Below are 12,065 nucleotides of genomic sequence, written 5' to 3' on the forward strand. Positions count from 1 at the left end.
CTATGGCGCTATTAGAATGTAAGGCCTTGCTGGAGTAAGTATGGTTTCGTTAGAGGAAGTGTGTTACTAGGGTTATCTTTCGAGGCCTCAGATGCTCAAGCCAAACCCAGGTCTCCCTCTCTTCCCGATGCCTTTGGATCTGGATGCAGAACTCTCCGCTACCTCTCTAGCACCACATCTGCCTTGTGACACCATGCTTCCCACCATGATGACAATGACTAAACCTCTGAACTATAAGCCAGCCCTAATTAAATCATTTCCCTTTATAAGAGTTGCTGTGGTCATGGTGTCTTTTTGCAGAAACCCTAGCTAAGACAGCTGGATTACTGTTGTTAACGTTACATAAAGCGTGCAAACCACCCAGCACAAAGTCTGAGGCAAGATTTTCATAACGTGTAGCTTTTTCATCAACCACGGTCACTCTTGATGTCTTCCTTCCTTGGACAGGGACCTACAGTAAGAACTTAAAACACTTGGCTGAGCGCATACATCCTGTTCTTCACCTTCACATACCAATTTATTTCCGTCTTCTTCGAAGGCTTTACCCCGAGTTCATCTGCTCCTTTCTGAAACTCCATAGTTTCTCCCAGCCCCAAATTTAACTCAATCGACCTCACTGCCAGTACTATACACTACTACTCTTTTTTAAGAGGAAACTTCTCATCGAACGCAGCACAAAAAAGCCTAAGCCATAACTATGCAGCTTGGTAAATTTTCATAAACAGAACACACTCACCCAATCATCAGCAAAATGAAGAAACACAATATTATCCACTTTTGGTTAACACCCCTTCTCAAAATGAAATCATTTCCCTAACTTTGAACACCATGGGTCAATTTTGCTTGTTTTGGACTTTACAGTAATAAAATCAGGCATGGCACAATGTACTCTTGTGTCTAGCTTCTTCTGACAAATATCACTTTTATGAGAGTCACGTGTTTTGTAGTTTGTATCTGTGGGTTATCATCTCTCATTGTTATACAATGTGTGCATTGTTTCACTGGTGAATGTGAGGCTAGCTTCCAGTTTACAGCCTTCTGGCAATAACAAGCAATGTCTTCCTGAGCCTTCTCTGCATGGCTCACCGTCCTGCATGGTTCACACTAGGAAGCACTGGATTGGAGAATACTGTAGCTATACTCTCTCTCCCGCCTCAAAATTCATGCTGAGATCAGCTGAAATTTTATTACTGTTTTAACACTATTAAGAGGTAAAAACACACAAGCTACAAGAGGTTTGGCGAGTCCTAGCCTGCCAGGGCTACATAAGACTGTGTCAAACAACCAGGACCCACGGCTAGCCATCCTTATTCAAAAGAGGCTGTGCTACCTACCACCTGATGTCTTGAACACACTCAGTATTGGTTTCTATTGTAGCCACCTATTTCCTCAGTGGATTATTGACTGCGAGTCAGCAGAGATCCGGCCTTAAATCTAATTATATCATAAGTAACAAGTCCTGTGCTGTGCGGAACACAGCCCAGAAAAGCACACGTAGGAGTGAGGCGGTGCATGGCTCTGGGCAAGCAAATTAGGTTGTGGAGAAAAGTCTGACTCCAACAGGATCTCTGGTCTATACTTAGGCTGTCCTCTGCTCCAGTTCCTTTCCATGCCCCCCACACCATGAGGCCTTAGAGCGATAACATTCACTCTTTTGTGCGAACAGTCAAATTTACATAGAGTCAATCCCACAAAGTTATTTACTAACACACCACAAAGAAATTTCTATAGAAGACGAGCACTGAGCAGGAAGGTGGCGTGCCTCCCTTACCAGACAACAGGTCTGGGTGTGGGTGAAATCCAGTTTCAGGGACATTTAGTAACTTCATCTAATGGCTTGGAATGACAGATATTTCCCTTTTGGATGCTGGCTCTTTCCTGGCTGGTGTCACCTGTTCCGGAGCATTGCTTTATCAGGTTCTACCTGCCCCTTTTCATAAGCCAAAATGTGTGTGATATCATTGTCTTTTCCTACAGAATCTTTCCAACTACATCGTAAAAACTAAAAACCTCGTGGAGATCGTTGTTTCTCTTCACCTTTTCCCCTTGCCTGGAAAACAAAGAACAAGCAGAGGTAACATGCTTGAGTCAATTTTTTTACCCTCAGATCCTGACTTGCCATAGATATCCTATTCTGAGCCCTGAGGGGGTGCCGTGGCTGGTACTCAAGGCCCCCATAAATCAGAAAGCAGAGAGCTATCAATGTCTGCTACCTCTTAGCGTTTCTTCACTTCTACAGTCCCCGTAGAAACCAATGGGACCACCCACAATAGATGTAAATCTCCCTACCTCAGTGCAATTGAGATAATCCCTAGACGCACTGTCCCATGTAACTCTATCTTACGTCAAACTGGAGCTAATAGTCTAACGTATTAGCAATCTTCCTCTGTGTAACAAATGATCAGCTTAAAGCAAGAAATGGCACCTCAGCTAGTGTCTCTGGTTAAGAACTGGAAGCAGTGGGTTGTCAGGCTGGGGTTTTCCCACGCAGACACAGTGAACGTGTTGGCTAGGGCAGCAGTCATCTCAACACTCAAATACAGCTGGAATACTGGTCCTGAGAAGGCAGATTCCTAGGAACGGTGAGTTGGTGTGGCATGGAGACCTCAGTTTCTCACCACAGTAGTGTAGAGGAGGTTCTATATATCATGATTTGAATGTGAAATGGCCCCTATGGATTCATGTGTTGGATCATTTAATCCTCAAGCAAGTGGCATTGTTTTGTGTGGATCTTTCCTGTCCTGTTCTCTCTATGCTTTCTGGATGAGAGAAATGAGCAAGCATCCATACACTCCTGCTACCGGAGTCACGAGCCATCCTTACTACCATGCCTCTCTTTCCATGCTGGACTAGACTCTCAAACTGCACCAAATGAATTTTCCCCTAGCTTGCTCTAATCAGGTGTCTTGTCATAGCTAAGAACAGTAACTAATACATAAAATTGATGATGAGAATTGGGGTCATGGTTGCTGCTGGGAGAAACCTGATTATATTTTTTAGGTTTATAGGAGAAAAAGTGGAAGAATTTGAAGCTAGAGGCTAGAGAAGCCCTAGAATGCTTTAAACGGTGCTTAAGGGGTGATCCCAGTTGGAGTAGGGAGGATGATGAAGGAAGTACAGACGGGAAGGACGATGAAGGAAGTACAGATGGGAAGGGAGGATGATGAAGGAAGTACAGACGGGAAGGAAGGATGATGAAGGAAGTATAGGCAGAGAAGTTGTGATCATGTGGTTTCAGAGACCAATAGTGCTATATAGTCTGACAAAGAAACTGGCCTCATTTTGCCTCCATCCTGAAAACTTGAATCAGGGGGAATTAAAAGGCAGAGGACTGATTTGTTTGGTCGGGAAAATTTCAGGACGACATGGTGTTCAGGTTGTGGTGTGGCTGTACTGCTAATTGTTCTTGGCTAGATTTCCAGTGACAGTGGGCAGGAAGTGAAGCCCAAGGGTATGGAAAACGTGCAGTTCATTAATAGAAAGTGGAGGTAGAAGCTGGGCCAAGGCAGGTGTGGATATAGAATCAGTAACCGCTAATGAGGTCTGTGTTATCAAGGGGTCCTCCCCACCCATACACTTCTCATGGAGTCAGTAGGAAAGGCACCCTAAGACCAAGACTCAATCCCTTGAGGGCTATAGCAGTGCAAACCCATTTTAAGAACTTTCACTTGAAACAGTATTTCTGAAGAAAAATCATTTTGGGCAGCCAAGCTGCCTGGAGAAGTGTTGTATTCTGTTCAGCCTGAGAGATACAGAAAGGCTACTGTAGATTGTGGTCAAAGAGGGCCAGGCTCTCATCTGGTAGAATTTGCCATGGCCTATATGGTGCTGTTTTTGTAGACATAAAAGACACAAGCCAAAGAGAGATTCATGGAGGATTGTGCCAATATTTTAGAAAGCTACCAGAGCCAGGAAATGCGTGATATGGTCAGAGTCTGTGCATGGAGCTTGGAACTTCTGTATATAGCTATGAAGGTGGAGCCTAGGTTACGCTAACCATCTTAGGATATTGGAGATGCCTATGGCACATCTACCAACTAAAGCTGCTGACACTGAGTGCAGCTGATCCAAGGGAATGATCACGTGTGCTGTAGGCTGGAGGGACAGGGCTACCAAAGCTTGCTGGAGACCAGTTGTTGCCATGATGTTGGATTTCCAGCTGCCAGACATGGAGCTGCGGATTTGGTACCTGCCCTGTTGGGTTTCAGTATTGCTTTGGTCCAGCATTTCCTTGCTACCTTTCATCTAGAAATAAGAGATATTCACTGCTACTGTATACTAAAAACACAGAATTGTTTTTCTACTTAACAGGGACTCAGGGTGGTGGTGGCTCACGCCTTTAATCCCAGCATTCGGGAGGCATGAGGCAGGTGGATCTCTGTGAGTTTGAGGCCAGCCTGGTCTACAAGAGCTAACTCCAGGACAGGCATCAAAGCTACAGAGAAACCTTGTCAAAATAAAAGGGGGGGGCATTAGGACTGAGCATAGATTTGGGCTGGAGAGATGGCTCAGCCGTTAAAGGCTAGGCTCACAACCAAAAATATAAGAGCTCGGTTCCTAGTACCCACAGTTGTCTCTCCAGCCACCAATTATATGAAAACAAAAACCAAAAAACAAAAAAAATACAAAAAACAAACAAACAAACAAAAAAACAGGGACTCAAAGACAAGAGTTTATAACAGCACTGGGAATGTGAATCTACGAGGACGCTAGAAGTTTGGCTGAGTGCATTTTGCATTATGAGATGGCCACCAGCCTATGGAAACCAAGTGTGAATGCCCTGGTTTGAGTATATGTGTTTCAAGACTCAGTCCCTAGCCGTGGCTCTGTTTTGGACAGTTGTGGAACTTTTAAAAACGGTGCCTAGCTGCAAGATGTGGGTTGACGTCTGTCTTTTCTGTTTTCTGGTCTACTGAGACACGAGGGGCAGCAACCTCACACTCCTCCCGTCCCAGCCACAAAGTCCTGCCACATGACGGACTTTATTCTCAGACTGGGAGACCAAATCCTTCCTCCACTAAGTTGTTCTTGTCAGATATTTGGTCCCAGCAAGGAGAAAAGTAATCAAGCAGCTGGCTTCCCAAGAGTCAGGGATTCGTGGTGCAAGGCAGAAGTGAAAAGCTTCATAGAATGCAGTCTTGGTTGTCACACTCCCTCACTTCTGAAATAGCCTACTGGCTATTGTATTAGAATTTTCCAGGGAGCCAGCACCAATATAAGAAAAATTTGCCAACTATCTCTCTATGTATGTATCTATCTGTTTATGTATGTATGTATGTATGTATGTATGTATGTATGTATGTATGCATGCATATATGTATTTATGTATGTATGTATCTCTGCATATATGTATGTATGTATCTATGTAGGTAGCTATGTATGCATCTATGTAAATATCTATGTATGTATCTATGTATCTATCTACATATCTATCATCTCTCTATATAAATCTATATATGTACCTATCATCTATCTATATAAATCTATCATCTATCTCTCTATCTATCATCTATTTATCCACCTATCCATCTATCTATCCATCTATCTATCTATCTATCTATCTATCTATCTATCTATCTATCTATCCATTCATCCATCTACCCCTTGCCTTACCCACCTACCTAGAAGAAGGAAATGTTGTCCCCACAGTGGATTTTGTATGACCAAGGCAGCATAATAACACTCTCTGCTCTCGCATTAACGCTCACTCACCCTCCACAGGCCAACTTCAGCAAGGCAAGAGGGCGCTCGCTGTCTATTACATGCGTGTGAGTCCTGGAGGAACAGAGGCCCGGATGTGATCACACCCATCCTCAAAGAGCTGCTATGCATTTATCCACACAAGACGTGCGTCATCTGGACCTTTCTCACTGGGCACCACCGGTCCATTTTTTTTTTTTTAATGGATTAAATCTTCTGGTTTCTCCTCAAAATCCAAATCATCCTGTGATATTTTAGAAATCATGGCTATCCATCACATGTCTGACATGGATGATGCAAAGATTGTTCTTTCTTGACCTCATTTTAAGCCAAACTCGGCTTCTACCGTCTGGGTGGATTTGTGAGGTATTGTGCCGGAAGCCATCTATAGGAGTTTTCAGCCATCAAACAGATCAGACATCTGAGTTTGGTCTAGAAGCTTACCCAGCCATGCAGAGTGGAAGACATGCCTTTGAGTGGTAGCAATGATTTTTAACACAGCCGCAAATTCTCAAAGGCTTCTCAACAATGAAAGAAATCCTAAAATAATAACTATCTGAGAGTTGAACTTCTTGTTGGGAAAACTAAAATTAAAATGTATAGAAACATTCTTTTTTTAAAAAATAAACAAATCTCTTTTTGTTTTTTATTTATTTTTATCTTATGTGCATTGGTGTTTTGCCATGAATGTCTGGTCCCTTGGAAGTGGAGTTACAGGCAGTTGTGAGCTGCCATATGTGTGCTGGGAATTGAACCTGGGTCTTCTGGAAGAGCAGTCAGTGCTCTTAACTGCTAAGTCATTTCTCCAGTCCTCATAAAAATATTCTTACATCTAATCTTAGATAATTTCCTCTGAAATAGAACTGCTCCATCTACGATGTTGAGAAAAAAGTGGCCTTTATGAATTTATGGGGTGCAAATGTTTTGAATCCAGTTACAAGTTCAGGCAGAAGGAACAAACCACAATGCAGCTAACCAAGACCCCCATCCTTTTTTTGTTTGTTTGTTTGGTTGGTTTTTCGAGACAGACTTTCTCTGCAGCTTTAGAGCCTGTCCTGGAACTAGCTCTTGTAAACCAGGCTGGCCTTGAACTCAACAGAGATCCACCTACCTTTGCCTCCCGAGTGCTGGGATTAAAGGCGTGCACCACCATAGCCCAGCTTCCCCCATACTTTTTCAATCATCCAATTTTCATCATTTTATTACAAAATAAAGTTTTAAGACACATAAAAATAAAACAAAACCATATAGACAGTCAAGTTCCTGCTGTTCAATAGCTTGTTCCTGGGAAGAGAGTGATGGTCAAGAATACAGACAGACAAAGTACACTCAGAAAAGCTTTGGAGATAAAACACCATAACCAAGAGGAGGTGTTGGGAAGGTCTTAGGATATGACATAATAACACAGGTCTAAATGGTAGGGGAAGGAATGTCCGTGCCAAAAAAAGGGGTTAGCAGCCTCTATAGAAGACAGAAGGTTGACGTTCCCACCAGGTCGGTGTGGAGAAACTCCGTGGAGAGCAGGGAGGGTAGGGAGACAGCATTAGACAGAAGGTGGGGTCCCCAAACCACTGCTTGTAGGCAGCAGCCATTCAAAATCAGAGGCCAAGATTCTGACCCACATGATAAGCACAGAGGGTGACTTATACTCACTCCTTCCACGTCACTCATGGGAAATCACTGATCCGGTAGTCCCAGGCACATCCCTGTGTGCAAATGCACAGTTACGGAGAGGCTCCAGATCTGGAGAGGTGGCCCGGTGGGTGAAGACCTTGTGCTTAGATACCCAACAGTGTTCACAGAAAACAAACAAACCCAAGTCAGAGAGGCTCCACCAAGGTCTGCCTCGGAACCTTCGCAAGCTAAGCAATGTTTTAGGCCCACTGTGAATTCTGAGCTAATAACTAAAACCAACAAGCTCACTTTCACTAGTCCACTCCAGAGTAATAGAGAAAATAAGAACGATTTCCACCTCAGCATTAAGTTTAGACTTTATGCTGGATCACTGACGTTCCTTTCTGTGGTGAGGTCTGGCCATTCAGCTAGTTCTAAGTCTTGACAAACTCTCTCCATCACAAGTGGAAATGTGCCCGGTAACCACAAACAGCAACAGAGTGGCACTCTTAGGATGTTTTCCATGGATGCAATCGCCTTTCATGCTTTATGATCAGATCCAAAGGAAAGAGACCAGGATTTCACAGGCCGGTCCTAGGGACGAGACAGGGCTCTCCCTCGATACACACAACAGCTCTATGAAGTGATGTCATCTCCAGTCTCCTGACGCCCAGAGAAGCTGGCTAACTAGTGAGCGAAGCACTTGTGCTCGTTTTTACGTTAATCTTTAAAGTCAAGTCGCCTGACGGAGACAAGCTGACTAGCAGAGTGAATGTCTCCGCCTCACGCTCTCGGCAAGCCTGAACTGTCCAGACCAGACTCTGTCCAAACCAGCTTCACAGGTGATACCAAAATCTAGAAACGCCGTGTCTTTCCAGAGTGGCTGAGAATGTATTTTTCTTCCCTTTTTAATTTGCTAGCATCGTGAGTGTGTGTGTGTGTGTGTGTGTGTGTGTGTGTGTGTGTGTGTATGATACATGTGTATGTGTGCAGTGTACCTTCGGGAAGGTCAGAGGTTAGCTTCGTGGAGTTCTTATTCTCCTCCTACATTTACATGGCTTCAGGGATTGAATCAACTCAGGTCACCAGGCTTGCAAAATAAGCATCTCTACCCATGTACCATTTCACTGGTTTAAAAAAAAAAAAGTACTTTTAAAAAATTTTTGGTCTGGAACTGTGGAGAGTGAGCTAAGGGGAGGGGGGGAGAGGTTCCGATGGATTAGATTTAACAAAGGGGTGCCCAAGGAGGGCTCAGAATCGGCCAGGACGTCACAGAAATCCTAGTACAGCCTGAGTCAGAACTAACGTAAACCATTCAAATGGCGTAAACCTGCACATCTTGCTTTTGCTTCTCAGCTAGGCGGCAGATGGTCTAAGTGGTCCTAAGAGCTGCTCCCCAGGAGCCCAGGAAAAGAGCCAGGCAAACTCTGAGCTGCTCAGTAAGTTGGTCTCCATCAGCCAGGGCCTTTAAAACATTCCCCGCGGGCAGCAGGCTTCATATAGAAGCTCATTTAAAAGTCCAGCGGAACCCAGGAGGCGAAAATCTCTTGCACAATCCTGCTCTTGAAGCCCACACAAGCTTTCACTTAGTTCTTGTTTATTTTGTCCTTTCATTCTCGGAAATGGTCGATTGCTAGTGTTTTTTGGAAAGAGTTTTCCCCACTAACATACTTTCGACATGCCTCCACGGAAAGCTCCTTTAAAGAAAAACACGTGGTGGGTGGAACTCTCTGTCTTCCTCAGGAGTCATTTTGCAAGTAACCAATTATGTCTAATTTTTTCAGATGTCACTAGTATACCAACCGAGCAAGGGATTCTCTAACTCCGCTTTGTAGTGGCTTCCAAGGCTGACCTCTTTTCTCTCTTGATGAGGGATTGCTTGGCTGAACTTTTCTGTTTTAACAACTTGACCACCAGTCAAGGGACAGGGCCTGTTTCCTCTCTCCACCCCCAGGCCTCATCTCTTCCCTGCTGCCACCCAGCCAGGGACTCTAAGTTCCCCTGCCCTCTAGCTAGCCAACCGTCTTGGGAGTCGGAACTGAGGATGCAGACACGGTGGATGGAAGCAGGAGGAAGATCCTCCGCCTTGGCCTTTGCCCCGGGTCAAGCTCTGGAAGGCACCCAGCCAGAAAAATGGGTGCGGGGTGGTGTGAGCACAGGGCATGAGGGGCGGTGAGACACCAGCTAGGGTGGGAACGGGAAGTCTGCGCCCTCGGGGGCGCGGCAGGGGCGGCTTACCCGCGACGGTGGCAGTGGCGAGGCTCAGCAACAGGAGCGTGGAGAGCGCGGCGTGGGGCATGACTGCGCGGCGCCGAGAGCGGGCCGGGGGCGGCGCTTGTCGGGCGTGCGGAGCTCTGAGCTCCGCCGCGACACCTCCCACTCGAGGCGGGGGAGTGGAGGCCAGGGTCGCAGAGCTGGGAAGTCCAGAGTCCCAAGCGACTGGCGCGCTGCAGGCTCCAACTTCTCTCTTTTAAAGATAAACTTTTCATTTGGACTGAATAATCGCAGACTTTCTAAAATGTTGCAAAATGAAATTCCTGTAACCTCTTCAGCCAGCTTCTCCAAATATTAGCGTCTTACATAACATCGGGGCAATGATCAGAACAGGGAACCGACCAATGGTGGAGCACAGTAGAGCTTGTGGCATTTGACAGCTACCTCTGTTCTAGGACCCAATCCAGGAACAAGCGTTACATTTATAGGTCATAGGTGACGTCTCTTCAATGTCTTTTGTCGAGGACTACCCTCCGCTACTCTTGGCCTTTCAGCACCCGCTCCCCGCCAAAAATAAAAAATAAAAAAAAAAATTGTCCCGGAAAAGTTCTGATCCCTCTGAAGAATGCCCTTCAGTTTGGGTTTGTCTGCTGTTTCTTCTCGATAGAATTCAGTTTGTGCCATTTTGGCAAGAGTCACACTGAAGGGACGAGGTGTGATGTACTTTGGTCATTTGCTGAAGGTGGTGTCGGCAGCCAGAGCCTCCTATTTCACAAGCTCCTCCCAGTGAACTATGTCTCTTAGGGAAAAAAAAACTTCATCGCTAGCTGCACTATCATCAAGAGAAAAGCAGGATAATGGAACAGGAAGGGCTTAATTGGAATGGGAGCTAGAAGGAAGGGCTGTGGGGTGGGATGACTGGCTACTATGCAGGGTGGGGTGGGGGATTTTAATGGAGTTACCTTGCAAGAGGGAAAGACACCTCAACCTAGAAAATAAAAAAAATCCCATACCAAGAATGGGCTACTTCTTGAGTTGACAGATTCAGAACTGCATTACTCTGGAGTCCGATTTCAACTCAGGAAAAATTAAGTGTTACCAAAACAGAAAATTCCTGATGTCCGCTAGAGGCCCTGAGCAATAGACTAGGAAGGAGGTGACTGTAGTGGACTGGTTCACTGTTGCCATGGGGGTCCCACAGAGCCCCATGAGTTAAGGCTTGACTATCTTCAGAACTTGTCGGTAAACTACTGTTGCTGAAGACACCACATCCCAGAGTCACAAAACTTGGGGAACTCAAGGTGGTACGAGCCTGGAAACCTCCTCCTTACCAGTTAGCTTTCACAGTGCCGGGAGATGCCTGCTGTGTGCATGGCTGGAGGAGAAGGAGTGCGTGTAACACCTCTATCTCATCCAGATGTCAATCCTGCCAGCTACAACGACGGGCCTAGCAAACTATGCCTACTGCTGCAATAGTGGCATGAAGATTATGAAAGCAACCAACCACTTTACAACTGGATATAAGGCCCGCTCCATGAAATGGAACCCATTCCTGGCACTGTGCCAAGAACCTGTGGTTAACTAGGTCATAGGCCCTAAGGGAGAACACAATACTGCTCTTCTGCTAAATGGAGATAGTATTAAAGTAACTCCTAGTGGCTTATTGCTTTGTCCATGGGTATATCTCCCTCCCCACATCCTTACAGCAGATGGTGGTTAGCAGAGACCCTTCCCTGGTCAACGTGCAGAAAATAAGAGCTGTGGAGTACTTAGTGGGACTTGCATGCACATCCCTGCCCTCAAAGTTCAGGGGTCTTTGGAGAAGAAGGGCCAGAGGTTGTGGATAACACCAAGGAAACAGTGTTCTCCAGACACACCAGGGCAGAGGCACAGATGAACCTGCAGAGATTCTGACAGCAAGCATGAGACCTGTGGCAGCTCAAGCCAGACAAAATCCCAGCACAGAGGGGCTAGGTGGGCACACAGTCCCACTGCTAGATGAGGAGTGTTGTAGGGAGACCACTTGTTTCCCGACCACCCGGCAGCTCAGACCCGAAATAATCACACAGAAACTATATTATTTAAATCACTGCTTGGCCCATTAGCTCTAGCTTCTTATTGGCTAGCTCCCATATAATAATTTCACCCATTTCTATTAATCTGCGTATCTCCACAAGGCTGTGGCTTACCAGGTAAAGTTCTGGCATCTGTGTCCAGCGGGGGTACATGACTTCTCTCTGACTCTGCCTCCTTTCTTCCAGCATTCAGTTTAGTTTTCCCCACCTATCTACCCTATCAGGCCAAATCAGTTTTCTTTATTCATTAATGATAATCACAGCATAGAGAGGGGAAATCCCACATCAGAGGCGCTATTAGTGTTTGATAATTCTGAGAAAGGGAGAGTCCATTTTCTTTAATGATGTGATACCACCTCCCAGTTGGTCAATCACAATCTAGGGCAGGCCTCCCTCCCAAGAATGGTAGGGCAATACCAACTGGACTCGGTGGTGTGGGTGTGAGATAAAGGAAATTGGGTG

General features: G+C 45.5%; 1 protein-coding gene across 2 annotated transcripts in view; it reads right to left on the reverse strand.

Annotated features, from left to right (window-relative positions):
- Positions 1–12,065, reverse strand: part of Ly75 (lymphocyte antigen 75) — a 124,591-nt gene that overhangs the window by 22,141 nt on the left and 90,385 nt on the right. The window contains exon 1 of one of the 2 annotated variants that reach the window (XM_087899997.1): positions 9,553–9,711. The exons of the other annotated variant lie outside the window; for it this stretch is intronic. Coding sequence (XP_087756123.1) covers positions 9,553–9,613 — 61 coding nt within the window. The 5' untranslated portion in view covers positions 9,614–9,711. Of the gene's footprint in view, positions 1–9,552; positions 9,712–12,065 lie in introns of those variants that run through there. 2 annotated transcript variants of the gene reach the window in all.

This window comes from Myodes glareolus, chromosome 21 (genome assembly GCF_982192425.1).
Source record: "Myodes glareolus chromosome 21, mMyoGla1.1, whole genome shotgun sequence".
Lineage (NCBI taxonomy): Eukaryota > Metazoa > Chordata > Mammalia > Rodentia > Cricetidae > Myodes > Myodes glareolus.